At 48.0% G+C, this 21,648-nt stretch overlaps 1 protein-coding gene across 4 annotated transcripts in view; it reads right to left on the reverse strand.

Annotated features, from left to right (window-relative positions):
- The window catches only part of HCN4 (hyperpolarization activated cyclic nucleotide gated potassium channel 4), a 112,127-nt gene that overhangs the window by 23,794 nt on the left and 66,685 nt on the right, over window positions 1–21,648 (reverse strand). For all 4 annotated transcript variants that reach the window (XM_088656695.1, XM_035131546.3, XM_088656694.1 and 1 more), the window contains 2 exons: window positions 15,523–15,684; window positions 591–809 (listed from right to left, as the gene is read on the reverse strand). In XM_088656695.1, coding sequence (XP_088512821.1) covers window positions 591–809; window positions 15,523–15,684 — 381 coding nt within the window. The remainder of the gene's footprint in view (window positions 1–590; window positions 810–15,522; window positions 15,685–21,648) is intronic.

Genomic DNA, 21,648 nt, shown 5'->3' on the forward strand with positions numbered 1-21,648 from the left:
AACACCAAAACTAAAAAAAAAGTCGACCCAGAGCCAAACCCCACAGACTGACCTAAAAATGTACCTATTCAACAACACATCGTAGCATGAAGCCAAAAAGCAGAGGCACATGGACAAAATACAGACACAAAAAATGTGTTGTATCTGCTCCCCCCCCACCCTGGAAAAATGTGTGCACCAATGCCCTCCTCAGGACACTTCAAACATCACCAATATCCCCCAAATAGCCATCAGAATGGCTAATTTGCAAGTGTAATTTATATGAACGGGAGCTGGCATAATGATTCTGCTTTTCTGCAAGCATCTGTACGGTTTTCATGGGTCTTCTTGCTTGTAGATCAAATTCTGCTGATGGCACATGACAAAGGTGTTTCTTAGTATCCAAGGGGGTGTACGCACCTTACATTTAAAGCACAATTAAAGCACATGACTTCCCCCAAAGAATCCTGGGAACTGTAGTGGACTCATCACAGAACAATTCCCAGGACCCTTAACTAACTTGCTCAAATGCTCCTTCGCTTGTAGGGTGAAGGTGGCTGTTTGAACACACACACACACACTGCAACTGTCCACAAGGCCAGATAGCTTACCTTCTCCTGATACTGCCGACGCGAGGAGTCCAAAGACTGGATGAGGGCTGTGGCGTGGCCGATGAACATGGCATAGCAGGTGGCCCCGACAATCATGCTCAGCATAGTGAGCCATACGTCGGACATGCCCACTGGGGCTTGCTGCCCATAGCCGATACACAGCATGTGGCTCATAGCCTTGAACAGCGCATAGGAATATTGCTTCCCCCAGGAGTCATTCTAAAGAGACAGACAGACAAAAGTTACAAGACACGAGGAGGACAAAAGCCTGCGAGGACTTTGCAAAACAGATCTGCACATACCTTGGATCCTAAACGCCTTGAGAGTCGAACGTTTTGGCTCCCGAACGCCGCAAACCCAGAAATGAGCGTTCCGGTTTGCGAATGTTCTTTGGAACCTGAACGTCTGATGCAGCTTCTGATTGGCTGCAGGAGCTTCCTGCAGCCAATCGGAAGCCGTGCCTTGGTTTCCGAACGTTTTGGAAGTCGGACGGACTTCCGGAATGGATTCCGTTCGACATCTGAGGCACAGCTGTACCTCTACCACATGCCAGCCTTGTGGTGATGCTTTATTATTATTATTATTTGATTGATTTTGCCCAGCACACATGGCAGCACAGGTCTAGGCATGTCACTGCTAGTAAAATGCTCACCAATCCCTTTGGTGCTCCAAAGGACTTTACTGGGAATTGGCAAGTGGCATCTTTGGGCATCTTACAGGGCCCCTCCACCTGGCAGAGCCTTGGCCTGGCACTCCAAGCAGTGAGAGGTGGCTGGATCTGTCCACCCCTTTAATTTCCCCACAGTGCTCCTGACCTAGAATTGCTTTGGGGCATTGTGTGAAAATAAAAGAGTGGGCAGACCGAGTCAACCAGTGCTGCTTGCAATTCTGCCTTTGCGGGCAAGTTTGCTCGCCAGGGTCCACAGAGAGAGGGCCTGCTCAAATCAGGAGCTGAAGAAAATCCCCGCTTTGGAAACAGAGCAGTATTGGGAGATGAGAAGCACCTTTTGCATCCTAAAAAGGGCAGGCTTTTACACAGAAGATAGGCACAAACAAATAACCCCCCCCAACAGACAAATATGCAGACATATATGCACACAAATGATCCAATGACATGCAGCGTCACCATGTGCCAGGAATCTATGGCACCCTATTTTATACCACCTGTTGCCAAATTTACTGTGCAGATGTTCCACCATTGATTGCAAAATCCATTTCGTGCTATTTTATAGAACATCTATTGCACACTATTCCGAACCATCTGTTTGCAAAATCTATTTAACACAGCCTGTTGCAAAATCTATTGCACTCTGTCAACATGCCTTTCCTAAACAGGTAGGTGCCTCTTCCAGAAGACTTCCCTGCATTAAATGGTGTTGCTGTCATTCAAACAGTCTCCTGAAACATGAGCACACCTTCTCATTCAGCAAAGGGCATTTGCTAAACTTCCAGCACTTTCCTTCTGCACAGTATCATCTGCACCCCCTCGCATCTTATGATGCACACACTGGGGCATTTCCCCTGAAACCCATAAAATGTAGGCTTTTTAAACCTTCCCCTGTGTTAACCACCTTTCCCACCCCACATGATGAGAACGACAAAAGGGTGTGGTCATTCATTATGCTGGCCTCCCTGCTCTGCTTTCATATTCCTAATTAATTCTGTATTCAGATCCAGCCATGTAACAACATCACTGGGGGCAACTGAGAGTGGAGGCAGGGCTTCCTGGAGGAATCACATAGATCAGGGGTGGCCAACACTAAAGAGACTGCAATCTACTCACAGAGTTAAAAACTGGCAGTGATCTACCCCCTTTTGGGGAGGTTCAGGTCAAAGTTGTTAAGCTTTTTTAGGGAGGGGGAAAGCCCCATTTTTTAGGGGTTCAGGTCAAAGCTGTTGAGCTTTTCTGAGGTGGGAGGAAAGCCCTCTTTTTTTGGGGGGTGTGAAGGGCTAAAATGTTGAGCATTTTTTAGGGGAGCCAAAGTTGTTGAGCTTCTTTGGGGGGAGCCAGTGATCTACCAGTGATCTACCACAGACGTCCAGTGATCTACCGGTAGATCACGATCTACCTGTTGGACGTGCCTAACATAGATCATAGGAGTCAACTCCTAGGGGTCGAGGTCCCTTTGCCCCCCCCCTAAAATATTTAAGGGGACTGGGACCTCCCAAAGTTAATGGGCACTATGTTTACTACCCCTAGCCGATGGGGAAATGAACCTACAGGACCTATCAATTCATGAGGGATACCAGTGACTACTAATCCTGATGGCAATGCTCTGCCACCACGGTTGGAGCAGCAATGCTTCTGAAAGCCAGTGGCTGGAAGCTGCAGAAGGGCACACAGTGCTGCTGTGCTCAGGTCTAGCTTGCATGGGAATTTGGTTGGCCCCTGTGAGAACAGGATGCTGGAGTTGATGGCCCACTGGCCTGAACCTGCAAGCCACTTCTGATGTTCTCGTGACCTGCTATGCCCAACTGAAGACTTGGGGCCCTTTTCTCCCCATTACAGCTCTCAGCGTTGTGGGAAGTACTCCTGTGCCATGTAAGAATTTGCTTCTCAAATCAAAACGGAGCAGGATGTGCCCCCGAGGCCCCCTCTTTCTCTCTGGCATCAGTGGAAAGTTACCGAGATGTCACCCCAGCCATTGGCCGTGCCATCGTGTCACCTTGCAACACCAGTCAGGTTCAAGCGAGGGTTGGTCCCTTGGAGAATGGCAAGTGCCATTCAGGCAGGACAGCAAACAGATCAAGTGCTGGTGTTGAGTTACCCTGTGAACAGCCTGTTCTGATAGGCACCGTTGTTCCAAATCATTGAATGGGCAACCCAACAAAAGGGCCACACACACACACAAACTTGAGATCTTCACAAAGAGACACCTGTCCTTTGGCGCCAACCTGTCTAGGCTAAGTTTGCTAACAATGGGGATGGCATAGGGGAGAAATTCAGGCATGCTCTCCAATGCCCCTGGGATCCTTTGGTTACCACCTCTGAGGCCCTTATCAGTTCCCATCTCCAAGTGTCCTACTAAAGAGAAAAGGAATGGAGCCATCTTTAGACCAGGCCACCCCATTGCACAGCTAAGGGCAGTTAAAATTCTGGTGGGGCCTGAAAGCCACAAGTCTAGATCCCTTGCAAAGCAGGCTGCTCTCTCCAGGCCACACACCAGCAGCAAAGGAGAAAACCAGTAAGAATGAGCGTGTTTGAAAAGAAAGGCACCAAGACTTAAATGCATGAGGAAGTTGAGTCAAGTTCTCGGACCTCTTTGCTTGCATCCCCTAAGCCCAGATACGTGGAACAGAGATGGAGAACCCTTTCAACCTTGGGGGCTACTTTCCCTCCTGGCCAATCTTCCAGGGGTCACATGACAGCTGTGGTCACGGCCAGAAGCAAAGGTGGGCAGAGCAACGAAAGTCATTTGTACCACTGTGCACCAGGCTAGTTTCCACACACACTTAGGCAACTCTCTTTTCTCCACCCAGACAACCAAAAGAAATTATCAGAATTCAGGGACACATTACATCCTGGTAAAAGAACTCAAGGAGGCTGTGAAGCAGGGCAAGTAGACCGTGTGGCTGAGGAGAAGGTGTGAACAGATCCTGAGGGCCACCCTGAGAGGCCTAGAGGGCCACATTTGAGAGCTGGGTCTGAGGTTTCCCACTCCTGATATAGATGAGTCACCCATCAGATGGCTGTTCAGAGGCGATCTCCTCTTCAGCCATGGCTGCATGCAACAGCATCCTTGAAAAGGACCGGCTGTATCCTTATGTGACCCAGCCTCACTGGAATTTATTTGTGCATCTGTTTATTTTTATTACACTCTTAATCCGGTCTATCCTCCATTGAACTGAAGGCAGCACACATGGTATCCCCATTTTAACCTCACAACGAGCCTCTCAGGGAGGCCACACTGAGAAATAGCGACAGGTCCAAGGTCACCCCGTACGACCTGTTTATCGAGTGTTCATTCCGATTTGCTTACAGGGAGGTTAGATGACCTTGCATTAAAACAAGTGCTATCCCAGTTTCCCAGTTGATTTTACCCACCTCTTCCCCCATCGTGAGAAGTCTGATCTATTGGGGGAGCAGGTTTGTTGCACAAGACCTCCTCAGTCAACATTAATTGTGCAACCTGGATTTGCCTGCATGCGATCGAATCCCACCGGAAAATGTTGACAGTCCAGAAGTGCCTTCAGCAAAGCTTTGTCTGTGAGCAGGCATTTCAATTCAGGTCTTCCTGGTCTAAGCACGGCACTCCTGCCACAGCACCACAGCTGCATGCAAAGGTGGGGAAATGCTTCTGTTTTGTGTGCATCGTCCACAATGTGGATGTGGAGCACTGATGGCACTTCAAAAATAGATCCCTATTTTAATGAACAGATTGTTCCTGCAGCATTATGACACATCTGTACTGCTGATTTTATGTAGGAGAGGTGGCGGGTGAGTTCTGGCTTGGCGACAGGGCAACGATTCCCAGGGGGAACCTTCCCTTCCTGTTTGGAGATAAGAAGGAGACTCAAAGCTGCATTTCCTGGGGCAATTGCTCGGCCTTGGGCACTGCTGCTCAGAGGAGCTAGGGCAAGGGCTGTAGCTGGTAGAGCACTAAGTCCCTGACATCTCCAGATAGAGAAGGGCTGAGAGACATCACTATCTGGGGAAGTTGCTGCCAGCTGGGGCTTATACCAGCTGTTGGCTTCCGGATGGTTTGGACTACAACTCCTATCAGCCTCTGCTGGTATGGCCAAGTTGGAATATTGTAGAACAGGGGTCGGCAACCTAAGGCGCGTGGGCCACAAGCAGCCCACGGGGGTCTAACCGCCCCACGAGCCGCCCCCGAACCGAGCCACCCACTCAGCGAGTCCCCATGCACTGTGCTAAACTGGCACAGCGCAGCGCGGGGACTCGCTTCCGCGGTGCCGGAAATCGCGTCTGCGCAAACGCCGGAAATTGCAAGCACATGCGCTCAGGCGCGTGCACGATCCAGCCCATGGAGGGATCTCCGCTGGAGTGAACTGGCCCAGGAGAGGTAAACCTTGCCGACCCCTGCTCTAGAAGAAACTTGTAAATGGCCTTGAGCAAGTTGCTAGGCAACGGAAAATTTCCCCAGCAACAGGTGCTTGATCTTATCAGGGCACGCGATCAACTAAGTCTGGGCCAGTGTAAATGAGCATGTGGATGAGCCAGCATTAGGTCTCTGGCTAAAAAGAGGAAAAGATTGTTTCTTCATTTCTTTTTCTTTATTAATGACCAGTGTAAAGTTTTGTTAATAATAAAGGTTCTGAGAAACAGAACCAAATGGTGTTTATTCCTGTAATGGGAATTTCACAAAGAGATAGCTGGGATGCTGCTGCTGCTGCTGCTGCTGCTGTAAATAAGTTAAAGATGCAGGAAAACTTTTCTGCAAAAAGAACTCTGCTGCAGAAAGAAAAGAAAACCCAAGAGTAGATGCTCATGCACCAACAGGTCAGGGATGATGGGAGTTGTAGCTTAATAATGTACAGAAGGCAGTGGCGGCTGATTCCCACTGGGACTGGTGGAGCAGAGAGCAGAGAGCCCAACAGCAGGTGGAGCAGAGCCAAGGGCAGACAGAACCAACAAATGTTACTTTTGTCCCCATCCTCCACCTTGCTGAGGTCTACAAGGGCAATGCTGAGGCTAAGGAGGAGGAGGCTTACAGCCACAGCCACCTTCTGGGCTGGTTATATGCAAGAAGGCAGGTGGGCAGTACTGAGACCCATTTGTCCTGATGGACCAGCCTCCATTGATGGAGCCCATATTAGGGAAGGCTGGTGTAGACGATACCGAGCCAGACAGACCGATGGTTTGCCTTGATGGAAAGCCACTTTCTATGGTGCCGGGTCACCCTGTTTTCTGCTCCTGCCATAGCAGGGCCCTAGTGTTGGTGTTTCAAATTCTTATCATCTCATTGACATCTTTATTATGGCTACATTTAGGGATGCTTTTGTTTAGGGATGCTTTTAATGTTTAATCGATTATTTTATTTTATCTTTCTGTTGGAAGCTGCCCAGAGTGGCTGGGGAAACCCAGCCAGATGGGCAGGGTATAAATAATTTATTATTATTATTATTATTATTATTATTATTATTATTATTATTATTATTACATTTACTACTGCTAGAAGGCAGTTAGCAATCAGGCCCTCCTTTGTATTGCAATCACTGTCTGAAGCCTGACAGCGATGTGTCCATTTGTCCATTCAGATGTTCCAATTCACTAATTTGCCACTGGCTGGGCCCGGGCTATACCCATAGCTGCCAAGTACCCCGTTTTCCCCAGAAAACCCCCGTTTTTACTTACCTTTTCCCGGTGGTCCCCCGTATCACTTCGTCTCCCGTTTTTCTCCGTTATTTTCTCCTGTCGGCGTCCTTTTTTTCTGATTTGCCCTTCTATGGGCACCAAAAATGGCTGCCGGCGGCTTCAAAAGTCGCATCTACGCATGTCCGGAAGTGCATAGATGTGACTTCCAGTGTCGGTGGCGGCCATTTTTGGTGCCCATAGATGGGCCGAGCGACACCGGAAATTGCATTGACGCACTTCCTGACATGCGTAGAAGCGACTTTCGAAGCTGGCGGCGGCCATTTTGGGTGCCCATAGAAGGGCAAAATGACAGCGGAAGTTACGTCGATGCAACTTCCGGTGTCACACAGCTGCCAGTCCCGGATTCTGCAGTCCGGGACTTGGAAGGTAAGGCTATACCCAGGATTGTCATTTAGGGATGCTGCCTGATTTGGTGTGGCAGCCAAACAGATGAAGGACAGGCCATCCTTCGGTTACACCATTCCATCCAGATGGTGAACATCTAGCCTCAAACCAGGGGCTGCTGGGACACAACTCCCACGACTGGCTCTGTTGGAGTCCAGCAAGTGGAGGGTCATAGGTTAGGCACTCCCACCTGAAATGGTTGGGGATCAAGATGTCTGCAGCACAGCACCAGAAGGGGAAAAGATGGGCTCAAATAAAATAGACTCCTCACAATGGAGCAAAGCTCAAATAAAACTAATATCCAAGGTTGGGCAGGAAGCAAAGTCTCTGGGAGATCAGGTAAATTAGGTGAAAGACAGTCCTTCTTATGTCCTCAGGGCTCTGCTATGAATGGACAAATCACTCTGTTTCCACCTCATGTCACATTTAGATGTGTTACTCATGCGTCCATTTCATCACATTTCTGCATTAATCTGAGACTTTGCATTGGCCTGAGATTTTGCTTTGAAATATGTATCAAAAGGTGTGTTTTTAAACACATGTTGTTGTTTTTTCAAAGTACACACTTACAAATGCATTTTGATGAATTGATTTTTAGCCGAGAACTGCATTTGGGAAACGAGAAAGCCGGCAAATACTGTAGCTAAATTTCTGATCTGAACTTTAGTCTCATAGGTAAGGGATCAGAGTTTGCAAAATTCAAAGTCCTTAAAACACTCCATTGTCTCAGTATTAGACATATGGGTACAGGGCTGTATATTAATTCAACAAACAAACAAATAAAATTACATACCAACTCTCTCTCCCTATATACCTAAACCTTGCCCCAGGACTGTGGCATCAAACAGAAGCACACTCTGGCCTTTGACATTAGCCAGGGGACTAAGAACCACTGGGGAGGCTGACCCCCTGCTTTCCAGGAAGAACATCCTACCACAGGGAAGAGCATAGCTGCCAAGTTTTCGCTTTTCTCGCGAGGAAGCCTATTCAGCATAAGGGAAAATCCCTGTAAAAAAGGGATAACTTGGCAGCTATGGGGAAGAGCAGCCTGGCTCCATCCATCGGGCAGGGAAGAGGCACCTGCTACATTACTTGCCTTTGTTGTTTTTTCTTCCCTCTCCATTCCCCAATCTAAAAAGGGCCATAGCTCAGTGGCAGATCATCTGCTTTGCATGCAGAAGATCCCGGGTTCAATCCCCACAGGCATCTCCAGGTAGGGCTGGAAGAGACCCCTGCCTGAAATTCTGGCAAGCTTCTGCCAGTCAGTGTAGACAATACTGAGCTAGATGGACCTAATGGTCTGACTTGGTATAAGGCAGCTTCCTTTTGCATTATGTTTATTCGGATGTGAACCTGCGAAGCATATATCTTTTTATATATGCAAGGTGCTTATAAAAGTTTTGGTGTTTTACAAGCAGCAGCAGCAGCAGCAGCAGTAGTACTACCCAAACTGTCACAATAATGAACATTAGATGAAGATAACAATAGTTATCAGCATAATTTGGGATACATGGATCCCACTCCTTCCATCATTTTATTCTGTGGGTTCGCCTTATTCTGTAAGCTTCCTCGTTTTGTTTGTTTCAAAAGCATAGGACGAGCACATTTTTTTTCCTTGCTGAGGGGAATTTCCAAAAATTCTGAAATTGGAGCATGTACAGACCAACCACAACCTTCCGATATATCGGCTCATTGGCAACCTTCCATTACAGATGTGTACGTGTATGTTGATAAAACACTTTTTTGGAAAAGACATATCTCCCCCCCCATTATAATAGAACTTCGCTAGTTTCCCAATGAAGGTGAAAAATGGGAGTTTCAGAGTGGACAAGGAATAACTTCACACAGCATATATGAAATTCACTGCAGCGAGGAGCGGTGGCCAACAACTTGAAATGGCTTTAAAAAGAGATTAACCAAATTCACAGGCGATATGCTAAATCTATCAATGAATACCAGTCATGATGCCCCTACATTAACTCCAGGGTTGAAGAAGAACACGAGAAGAGCCTGCTGGATCAAGCCAATGGCCCATCCTGTTCTCACGGCAGCCAGCCAGATGCCTGCAAGCAGGATCTGAGAGCAACAGCTCTCTAGCCACTTGTGATTCCCAGTACATTGCCTCAGGCCATGGAGGCAGAACACAGGCGTCATGGCTGGGAGCCATGCCTTTGAAGGCCAGTTGCTGGCCATCACCAGCAAGAGAGTGCTACTACCATCATGCCTTGCACATGGGCTTCTCAGAGGCATCCGAGTGGCTATCGAAGGAAATGGAAAGATGCTGTAGACAGTTCTTCGGCTGCTCTTTTGGCATGATTACATTAGGATTATTTTTGTGCATTATTTTACTGAGACACCTTCTGTGCCCTGGCTCATTGATGAAATGCCATGCAGAAGGAGCAACGGTGTGTGTGTGTGTGTGTGTGTGTGTGTGTGTGTGTGCAGGAGGAGGTGGGGACAGGGAGAATTAAAGCTGGATGTAAATGCATGCGCGGAGCTCTGTGTAAAATTTGAGGGTAAGGAATTTAAAAAGGAACAATAGAAGACTCCGAATCTATCTGCTCCACTTCGGAAATAAGAGCAGCTAGTTCACAACCCCAAAATCAGAGAAAGGGTTTCATCGTGTTAGAAACAGAAGTCTGTGCCTAGGATCTGAAACAGGATAGGAAAGGACTGCGGCTTAGAGGCAGAGCGCAGGTTTCCATACTGAGGGTCTCAAGTTCAATTCCTGGCATCACATGAGACCCTGGAGAGCTGCTACCAGTCAGAGCAGGCAATACTGGGCTAGATGGAGAAACAGTCTGACCTCTTACAAAGGCAGCTTCCTGTGCAGGTTGCTGAAGGATAACATAACAAGCAACCATCAATAAATAATATTGCAAAGGATTAGCTGTTTGGTGAGTCCTCTCTGTTTCTGCTGTGCAAACAGAGATGCTATTTGGCTTCTAGCTAACAGCGAGCCCCGAGATTTCTGCTGGATAGGGCCTGGCACTAGGAACGTAAGCTGTGTTATACAGAGGAACACTCCTGGTCCATCTAACTCGGTGCTGTCTGATTGACAGAAGCTATGCAGGGTTTCTGACGGCGAATCTTTCCCAACCCTGCTTGGAGGTGCTGGTGATCGAAACTGGGACCTCAAAAGCAGGTATTTTCTCAAACAGTCCTTGTCCCTGCAGAGATCTCCATCCCAACCCCCTCGAGCCAGGAGTTAATCTGTAAAAATATTAAAATAATCAACACCCTCAAAAATTAGGATCCACAGGGGCCTGACAGGACTGGGCAGGGCTTGCTTGTGAGCGCAAGAAAACTGAGAGCCTAGGGAATCAGGGGACCAGAATGAAGTTCCTTGGCGTGCCAACCCTCTTATCAGCTGGCAGGTTGAGTCAGGCAAGTATTCGCCTGCATTCAATAATTCTCCGTGCTCAATGTGCATTTCTTGTCCTTTGTCCTCAAGTGCATCAGTTGCTTAAAATCTCCACTCTCTCATTTCTACTGTGCCACGTAAAGCGCACTGTAAGTGCATTGGGATGAAAAGAGAGAGACTTCAACATCTGTCTGCAGATAGAGCAGGGGTAATCCATGTGGTCCCTTTCCAGATGTTCTGAACTACAACTCCCATCATCCCCGGGCAATATGGCCAATGGAGAGGGATGGTGCCGAGCAAGAATTCCTCCACAGTCCCATCAGTGACCCATAGCATCAGGGCAAGGACTTCAAAGTCAAAGTGGATGTGGGTGTGTGGCATGACCTGTGTTTCCCAGTTTGTGGCCTCTTTGGGTGCACCCTGGCTTAGTAACTGCACTGCTGAACGGGCCCCCAGAAATTATCACCCCACCTGTACTTTACGGCTAAAGCACTATTATAACACTTTACATTGGTGGCTCTTAAATTTTTGGGGGGGTCACAGGTCTCTTTTGTGAAAGCTGCGAATCCCCACACCAGGGAAATTCATACAAACATGTACAAAATTTTGCACAAAGCTTATCTTATTGTACAGTATTAGGAAAGTTGCTTGTTTGTGCTCAGTTCACAGACTCCACAAGAGTTCATGGACCACAGGTTAAGAACCCCTGAATTAAACAGTGGTGGCTTCCCCCCAAGAACCCTTAGAAATGTAGATCATTAAAGATGCTGAGAGTTGTTAGGGGACCCCTAGTCTCCTCCCAGAGCTGCAATTCTCATAGTTGTGTATTAATCTACCTAGTACAAAATTCCACCATGAATGCCTAGAGGCCAGAAGTGGGTTGCTGGGAGGAGTGGAGCAGCCAGGCTAGCCTTTCAGCTTATCAGGAGTGGGGAAGGTGGGGTGGGGCGCAGGTTGGCACAGTGCCAGCACAGGAGCAGAGCCAATGCAGTGCTACCGCCATTGTGTTTGCACCGCGCTGATCTCCCTGCTTCCTCTCCTTCCTGGTGAGCAACAGTGACCCATCTGCCAGGAAGATAGTGTCATGGCTCTGCCCCATCCAGTGAGCCACTTCTGCGACATGCCCTATAGATTTTAAGCAGTGATGAGCAAACTGTGCTGGATTTAGCTTAACACGGCAGAAAACCTTCAGCCCAAAGGCATATACGGTATGCACCAGGGTAAACCCACAACACATTTGATGCTAGCTAACCCTCTTCAGGCATTCATTCTCTGTGAAGAACGGGAGTTGGAGGGGCAGTTAATTACCAATGCAGGGGATAGGGCTAATGTCTCTCTGTATTACCGACACCATCAATGATGCCTTGTCCACAGTCCCACATTTGGCAATGCAAAAGAGCATCGAACAGGCCCTATAAACAACCTCTCTCTAAACCGCTTGCCTTACAAATGTTTCTTAATATCCTTTAGAGGCTGGTCTCACTGTTTTGGGAGTATGAGGACACATCATTCCAAATCCTCTAATCGTGTCTGGAGGGGGGTGGCAGCAGCGGCGGCGGCTGAGCCTCCCTTGTGTTGCAAAAGAGCTTTTGCGTAATCAATGGTGTCTCTTCATGAACACAGGGAAGGTATTTGCACATGCTTGGGGGGAAAAAATATGGTGCCAACAGCACTGGCTTGAGAAGGAAAACTCCCATAAAATTTCTGCAGAAATGCAGGTTCAAGATACTTGGACTAATCTGCAAAGCCCAAAACGACTTGAGCCTTAAGGGGTGGCTGATTCCTTATGCTCCACCTGGATTGCCGAGATCCTCTGATGAGGAACTTCTGGTGGTTCCCCGCAGCCAGGAAGTTCAATTCTGGCCTTTACTAGGGACAGAGACTTTTGTGTGGCAGGCCCTGACCAGTGGAAATCCCTACCAGGACAGAAAGAATCTACTTGGCAGGAAGAATCTCAGGTATCTTCCAAACGTCTTCTGAAAACTCCATTGCTTAGACAGGCCTTGGGCCAAATATATATTTTTTTGGGGGGGTTGCATGTGTGATGTTGCGTGCATGACATGTGTCATGTACCTGTGATTTCGCACATGTGTTGCACATGTGTCACTAAGAGGAGGCCTTGCCCAGTGCCATGTAGCTTCAATGGCTGTGACTCCTCCTCTCTCATGCTCAGGAGAGCCTGCCTTTGATGTTGTGCCGTGCTCAGCTCGGTGATTCAGCCACCCCTGCCCCATCAATATGGGGGGGGGCTGAGCCCCCTGCTAAGGAATATTGAGGGGGCTGGTGACACCTCTACCCTAGAGTGGGCATGCCTGCTTTGCAACATTATTTTTCTTTTCTTTTGGATCAACCACTATTTACTGGTGTTTTTGTTTATGCTTTTGCCGATTTTATTATAATCTCAGCAGCCCACTGAGAGTCCCAACAGCCAGAGAGAGAGGCCTGAGGCATTTGACCCTCAGGCCTGTTCCCACTCCTGGCCAAAGGACTAGCAAGATGTTCCTGCACCATCAGTTTTCTTACTATTGGATCAGCTGCAGAAAAGGGGAAAGGAAATATGTACATTTCCCCCGCTTAGAGATTTCTGGCTGCTATTGTGACAAAAACTAAAGCCAAAATGCAGACCTAAAGCACCCCTCCTTTCCCATGTTCATGTTCTGCATGTGTAGGCTCTGTTCGCAGCTTCTGGTGAAAATTTGGAGGCTGGGAGCTGAGCCAGTGGGGACCGTCTCCCATAGCTGCCAAGTCTCCCATATTCCCTGGGAAATCCCAGTTTTTCCAGCTGTTCCTAGCTGAAAAAACGGATTTTTTTGTTTCCCCCCGGTTTATCCTGGCGCGGCGGCCATTTTGGAACTGGGCGGAGCATGCTCAGAAGCGACTTTTGATGCTGCTCTGCCCAGTTCCAAAATGGCTGCAGTGTGACTTCTGGTGCGGCAGCCATTTTGGAACTGGGCAAAGCAGCATCAAAAGTCACTTCTGAGCATGCTCCGCCCAGTTCCAAAATGGCGGCAGCGCTACTTCCGGTCTGCTACTTCCACCAGGTCCCTTATTTCTCTGACAGCAACTTGGCAGGTATGCAGTCTCCTTCTCCTTGTCCCCCCACCCCCCCGGCCCACAGCCCTTTTTCAATTTAGCTATGTCTGCGTCCTGATTTCAGAAGGTCTTCTTTCCCTGGGCAATGCCCACCCTGCCAGCCCCACCTGCAGCATGATGTGCTTGACATGCAGGGGGGAGGAAACACAGAGCCCAGGACTGTGTCTTTGGAATGTTCCTGCTGCTATCCTTCTCTCTCCCACTCTCTAAACCACGACTCTTGCCATTTACAGCAGCTCCAAATAGCTTCTTCCCTCCAATAAGCTAACATAGAGGTATTTTTAGGCTGTGATCATGTCCTGATCTAGCCCATTCTTTTTTTAGATTACAAATTTAGATTAAACCTCTTTGTGTCTGTGTGCGTGTCTGTGTGCGTCCAGTGCTTTGATCACTTGGACACCTTTCTTTGTTAGTTTTTGCCCTAGTTAGTCTTCTTTTACCTCCCTTATGCTCGAGAACAGGGAAGGAGGACCTGTGGTTCTCCCAATGCAGTTAGACTCCAACTCCTGTCAGCCCTAGCCCAGTAAGGCCAAAGGTCAGTTGGGACTTGTAGCCCCACAACATCTGAAGGGCCACAGGCTCCCCATCCCTCCTCTATAGCTAGGGTTCTCCATGTGTGTGTAAGGTAGGGGTTCTTATGGGAACATGAGCAATTGCAAGGGGAGCTTGGTGTCTGCATGCCAACAACTCAACCCATATTTTGATTGGGTTTTGACACAGAGTGGGGTTGGGCTTCTATGTACAATGCATAAATGAGTTCCCCTTTACTGCAGGAATTTAGGAGAGTCTAGATGTGGATGGAGGGCACCCCAGTTTCTGCCACCAATCAGAAGAACAAGAACCATGGGGAGGTGGGACTCCTTTCATCCAAGGAAGGAGGCGAGGGAAAAGGGAAAACCAGTTTGGCCCAGCCTACTGAGGCATAGAAGACACAGCTGCTTCTGTTGTCAGGTGACCTGAGGATGGAGGGCCGACTCTCAGCTCAGTATACCTGAAGGAGCGTCACCACCCCCAATTTTCAGCCTGGACACTGAGGTCCAGCACCAAGGGCCTTCTGGTGGTTCCCACACTGCAAGAAGTAAAGCTACAGGGAGCCAGGCAGAGGGTCTTCTCAGCAGCGGCACCCACCCTGTGGAATGCCCTCCCATCAGATGTCAAGGAGATGAGTAATTATATATCTTTTAGGGGAGATTTGAAGGCAGCCCTGTATAGGGAAGCTTTTTAAGCTTTAATATTTTAGTATGTTTTTAAATATACTGTACGCTGCCAAGAATGGCTGGGGCAACCTAGTCAGATGGGCAGGCTACAATTGTTGTTGTTGTTGTTGTTGTTGTTGTTGTTTCCACTTTGCACAGAGTGTCCAAGAAGATGAAATGCAGCCTGAGAGAATTCTCAAGTGTGCATGGCCAACTTCTTCAAACTAGAGGGGGCTTGCTAAGAGTGCCATGTCTGATGGGCTTCCAAATCCTGGAGGTGGACTTCCTGGGATTGCAGAAGCAAGAAGAAGGAGGGCACTTAGCATCAGGGATACAAGGACCACTGGGCGGTTGTTAGCGTGTGTTTGTTTTTGCATCGCTGCAACCCATTGTAAGCTGCCTTGGGAACCATGTGATTGAAAGGCAGGGTCCAAGACTTTAAAACAAGCCGAGCCGAGGTCAAGGCATGCAACAGCCCAAGTGAAGGAGCTACATTGCCAGTCAAAAGTGTGCTTCCCAGGCAGCATGGAGGAACCCAGGCAGGCCCGGACAACTTACCACCATGCGATTCAGCGAAACCCAACAGTCGTCAGGGAAGTCCTGGAGCATTGGCACCAGAAACTGGAGGCAGCCGTCCCAGTGACACAGCAGCAGCATCATGCCGATCAAGTTCACGATCCGCACCACGGCACTTGCCAGGTCATAGGTCATGTGGAAGATCTAGGAGAGGCCAATGCAGAGGGAGGGGGAGAGGGTTACCAAACAAGTACAAAGAGACAGAAAATGCATGTGCTGGAGATGGGAGCAACACATGAGGCCATGCAATCCAAGGTGGACTCATCCTCTTTGCTGTCCCCACATGGACGTTTAATGCCCTTTCTTAGCTCATAGTTGCCCTACTTATTCTTACCTTATACCCTCTATGGACTAGAGATGGGGAACCTGTAGCTCTCCAGGTGTTGTTGGTCTGCAGCCCCAGTACAGCCAACAGCCAGGGGGTAGTCCAACAACATTTTAAAGGCAGTAGGTTCCCCACTCTTGCTTGAGAACTCAGAAGTTTTTGGACTGCAATTCCCATAAGCCCTGGTTCCAGTATGGCTAAAGACTACCTTAAAAGATGGTGGACTGGATGTTTTTAAACAGAGTTTGAATGGCCACCTGCCAGGGATTCTTTAGCTGTGAATCTTGCATTGCAGGGTTGACCTAGATGAATCTTGGGGTCCCTTCCAACTCGGGAATTTTATGATTCTAACAATAATAATACAGCGACAATAATATATAGCCATATTCCCCAGTGCATGTGACCTCCCATAGCCATGGTTCCAATTGCAGCAGAAGCAAAAAGGGAAGCTACGAATAACTAACGAAGCAGACAACAAACACAATCTGATGTTTAGCAATGCAATGCCTCTCTCCATTCATATTCCACCCACCTCCCCTGCCAAGCACTCCCCTTCCCCCATATGGGGGGATTCATCTTCAATTCTTATGTGCAGCCTGGGTGTGCTTCACAGATCATCTCCCAACCTGTTAACACATTCCGGCTTTACTGCCTCCTGTGAGAGAATGAAGTGTTCATGAACAAGCAGAAATTCAAGAGGGGATGACAATGATTTCAAGATGAGTCATGCAAAATGCATGACTCGGGATTCTAGACAAAACACTCTCCTGGAATTCCTAGGAGTTAACATGCATGCATTCAACTAAGCACAACTGTCCAAAATCTGTCCAGTTCTCTGATTCAGGGGGTGGGGGTACCTAATGGGTACTCACCTATTTATTGTATTTGGTTTTATTTATTAATGCATTTCTATCCCACCTTTCCTCCAAGGAGCTCAAGGTGGGGTGAATGGTCACCTTTCTCCATTTTGCCCCCACAACAACCCTGAGAGGTAGGTTAGACCAGTGTTTCCCAACCTTGTGCCTCCAGCTGTTTTCGGACTACAATTCCCATCATTCCTGACCACTGGTCTTGCTAGCTAGGGATGATGGGAGTTGTAGTCCCAAAACATCTGGAGGCACAAGGTTGGGAAACACTGGGTTAGACCGAGAGATGGCGGCCAGCCAAAGGTCACCCAGTGAGTATCATGGCTGAGTGAGGATTTGAACTGTGGTCTCCAAGGTCCTATTCCAACACTCTAACCACTATGCCATGCTGCTGCTGATCTTGGGGGTTTCTATAACTTGTTTTATGCCCTCCATAGGGTAACCATTCAAATTTTGTCTGCTAAAGGGAAAATAATAGAAATATTTAGAACGTGTTTGGCTTATTTTTTTACATTTTAAAATGGCAGGATATACACAAGCACACATCATTTAAACAGATCATATCAGGCTCCAGAACACTTTGGATTTTTGATATGTTTGTCTCTATTGCCTCGTGGCATTTGTGCTTAAGGCTCGTGAGGAGCCACAATCTAAGGCTGCATAGACACGGTACATTGAAGGCACAATGAAAGCACATAGCTTCCCCTAAAGAATGCTGGAAGCTATTGTTCCCTCACAGAACCCTCCCAGGAAGAGAGTCATTGGTAAATGTCAGGCACAACAGGATCACTTTGTGTGCTCCTGTGGAACACCAGTTTTGTAGAGTACCATTTTACTTCTTTGTTGGACATTATTCTTCCTCCAGTCTAGCCTTAAACTATTAAATGAGTTTAGCTTAGTTGTATTAATATCATAGGAACATAAGAGGAGCTCTGGGAAATAACCTATGTAGTTGCCAGGATGCTGTCAGCGGCTCCTGGCTGGTGGCCCAGGAAAATATAAAGACAAGGAAAAGTTTCTTACCGTCCTTTTTTATTTCAATGTTACAGAGAGAGGCTATAGAACTCAGCCTCTTGGATAGTGGCATTGACCGAGTGAAATTCCACCCCCATCTCTCCCAGTTCCTCATTCATCACTTCTACAGGTGCTGCTACATGCCCTCTGTCTTTGAGCTCTTTGCTCTCCTACTTTTATGGCTCGCCAGGTTCTGGGAGATGGAGGGTCTGGGATGCTTTCTAAAGACACAGTGTCAGTCAGCTGCCATTCCAGTCCTGCCTCCTTCTCTCCCATTATTTCCCAGCTTTCCCCCTCATCTGCCTCTGAGCTGTGACCTTCCTCAAACCCCTGTTGTAAATCTACGCTGTCTTCCTCTTCCTCCTCCCTGGAGGAGTCAGGATCGGGAGGTGGTCTCCACCATTCCTCCTCTGCCCAGTCCTTGACAGTAGTCCAGCAACTTCTGCCCCACCAACCTCAGTCTTTCCCCAGCCAGGACCCACCTGCCTGCCTTCTTACTTACAGTACAATCACTTCATCGGGTTGCCCTGCCTGTCACCTTCCTCTCCCTTAGTCCTAAATGTTCCCCATTGAAGAACTCATTAGCAGGGGCAGAATGGAGGCAAGAGTAGAATCCTAGAATCATAGAGTTGGAAGGGGGCCACAAGTAGACTGAGTTGGATCTGCCTGTCATGGACTCTGGCGCCACCTACTGTTGGCCTCTCTGCCTTCTGCCCTACCAGTCCCAACAGCCACTGGCACTGCTGCCTAGTTCAGCTGCGACAACCTTCCTTAGCAAATAAGGCCCTGGCGCACAGTAGAGGCATTCATTCCTCTGCGACCCTTTCAAACATAAATGAAATGGGCTCGTCCCACGATGCTTTTCCCTGTCTAGCCAAGGGAGAGCCAAGGGAGGTAGTGGAGGGGATTCCCAGAGTGCGACCCCGTTGCATCCTCTTGAGACACGGGCATCCTGAGATGACAGCTGTGTTTCCCTGCCGTAAGCGAAGCGGGATGGCGGGAACCTCCTAGGCAGGCTGGATGACTAACGGGGAAGAGACTCAAGCTGCAGAGTGTGTGGATGTATTGGGGAAATGTTGATTTATTTACACAGACAACCCAGCTGGTCTCAAGCAGTTGCCAGGCACTCTCTTTGCTCAAGTGATTGGAATCCACTAGGCAAAAAGAGAGATGCTCCTCCAATTCACCTCTAATGACAGAGCCACAGGGACTGGAGGCGGGAGAGAAATCCAGTCTAGTTGTGCTATAATTTCACAAAACCCATGATCTTGAACAGGGGTCAGTAAACTTTTCCAGCAGGGGGCCGATCCACTGTCCCTCGGACCTTGTGGGGGGCCAGACTATATTTTGGAGGGGGGGGGATGAACAAATACCTATGCCCCACAAATAACCCAGAGATGCACTTTAAATAAAAGCACACATTCTATTCATGTAAAAACACCAGGCAGGCCCCACAAATAACCCAGAGATGGATTTTAAATAAAAGGACACACTCTACTCATGTAAAAACATACTGATTCCTGGGCCGTCCGTGAGCCGGATTGAGAAGGCGATTGGGCTGGATCCGGCAATTGAGAAGGAGAAGGCGATTGAGCCTTAGTTTGCCTACCCATGATCTAGATCAGGCATCCCCAAACTTGGCCCTCCAGATGTTTTGGGAATACAACTCCCATCATCCCTGACCACTGGTCCTGTTAGGTAGGGATGATGGGAGTTGTAGTCCCAAAACATCTGGAGGGCTGAGTTTGGGGATGCCTGATCTAGAGTTAGGAGTGAGCAGTGAGGTGGCCAAGTTTGCTGATGATACTATATTGCTCAAGCCAAGGGTTGTTAAAACAAAAAGGGTTTGCAAAGCCCTCTGGAAGGACCTCTCCAAATTGAGGGAATGGGCAGTAAAATAGTGAATGCAATTGCGTGTATATGCTGGGGCGGGGGAATCTTAATTTCAACTATAAGCTCATGGGGTCCATAGCTGTCAAGTTTTCCCTTTTCTTGCAAGGAAGCCTATTCAGCATAAGGGAATTCCCTTTAAAAAAAGGGAGAACTTGACAGCTATGATGGGGTTTGAACTGGCAGTGACAGACCAGGGACAAGGTTTTAGGTTCACAGTATGTAGCTCGAGGAAGACACCCACCCAGTGTGCAGCAGCTGGGGGGAAAGGCAAATTTCATGCTAGGGATCGTAAGAAAAATAAAACTGCCATAATGTCATTACACAAATATATGGTGCAATTGCATTTGGAATACTGTGTGCAGTTCTGGCTGGCTCACGTCACAAAAGATGCTGTAGAATTGACAACAGTTCAGCAATCAAAATGATCAAGGGGTTGGAGCAAATCACCTATCGAGAATAATAGAGTTGGAAGGGACATGAGGATCATCTAGTTCAACCCTCTGCAATGCAGGATCTTTCACCCAATGTGAGGCTCATACCCATGGCCCTCAGATTCAGAGTCCTGAGCCTCTACCAGCTGATCTATCCCTTAGGCTCTATGGGGAAAGGTTGCAAAATTTGGGACTTTTAAGTTTAGAGATAAGCTGAGTAAGAGGTGATGTGTGAAATGGATATGTAGTCTTTTCAGTTTGCTCCTGCAGAAGAGGAAAATGCTTTTATTAATCATAAAAATCGTAGGGCTTTAAGAAAATTGCAGCTAGGGTGTGTAAGGCTATAGGAAATATTGTAGCCAAGGGTCTGGGTGGCTGTTGCTAGCATATTTCAAACTATCTGTGGTCAAATGTTCTATAGGGTATTGTTTCTTTAGAAATCATGAAGGTGGGACTTTTTGAGAAAGATAAAGGTAAAGGTAAAGGGACCCCTGACCATTAGGTCCAGTTGTGGACGACTCTGGGGTTGCGCGCTCATCTCGCATTATTGGCCGAGGGAGCCGGCGTATAGCTTCCAGGTCATGTGGCCAGCATGACAAAGCCGCTTCTGGCAAACCAGAGCAGCACACAGAAATGGCGTTTACCTTCCCGTCGGAGCGGTACCTATTTATCTACTTGCACTTCGTGCTTTCAAACTGCTAGGTTGGCAGGAGCAGGGATCAAGCAACGGGAGCTCACCCTGTCACGGAGATTCGAACCGCTGTCCTTCTGATCAGCAAACCCTAGGCTCTGTGGTTTAACCCACAGCGCCACCCACGTCCCTTGAGAAAGATAAGTTGTTGCAAATTTCTGAAGAAATAGAGTGTATCTTTAGCAACCGTGGCCAGGGCCTTTTTGCAAAACAGGTACCTGAATGGCTACCTTATGGCTAAAACATTATGTAAGGGGACAGAGGCTAGACTAGGCATGTCAAACCTGCGGCCCTCCAGATGTTTTGGCCTACAACTCCCATGATCCCTAGCTAGCAGGACCAGTGGTTGGGGAAGATGGGAATTGTAGTCCAAAACATCTGGAGGGCCGCAGGTTTGACATGCCTGGGCTAGACCAAATAAGGGACTTTGGGCAATGGGAAAAATAAGGGGCTTTGGGGGGTGAAAGAGAGAGTGGGGGTTGGATTTCACATTGCAATACGAGGACACGATAGGTGTGAACTTTGAACGCCCCTTCCTAGTGGGCGGCAAAGGAGGGACTTGCACTCAGGAAAAGGGTTTATATATTCATGTTTTTGATAAGAAAGTGTGTGCCTGCCTTTTCAGGTCACCCACTTGCAAGTGTTTATTTTCAAAAAAATATTGCTGCTTCATCAACTTTGCCCAGACTTTATTATTTCAAAGGGGTCCGAGATCTAAGCCCTGTGACCAGTGTTATATCTCACCGGTGACATGACAGAAGTACCGGTATTTAAAATTATGCAAGGTGTAGAGATGGCGGACGGAGAAATGTTTTCCTTCTAGATCTCATTGGGCATCCAATGCAGCTGAATGTTGGAAGATTCAGATCACCTGGAGCAATCAGGGTT

The sequence above is a fragment of the Zootoca vivipara genome, chromosome 13, assembly GCF_965207765.1.
Source record: "Zootoca vivipara chromosome 13, rZooViv2.hap1.1, whole genome shotgun sequence".
In the NCBI taxonomy this organism is placed as follows: Eukaryota; Metazoa; Chordata; class Lepidosauria; order Squamata; family Lacertidae; genus Zootoca; species Zootoca vivipara.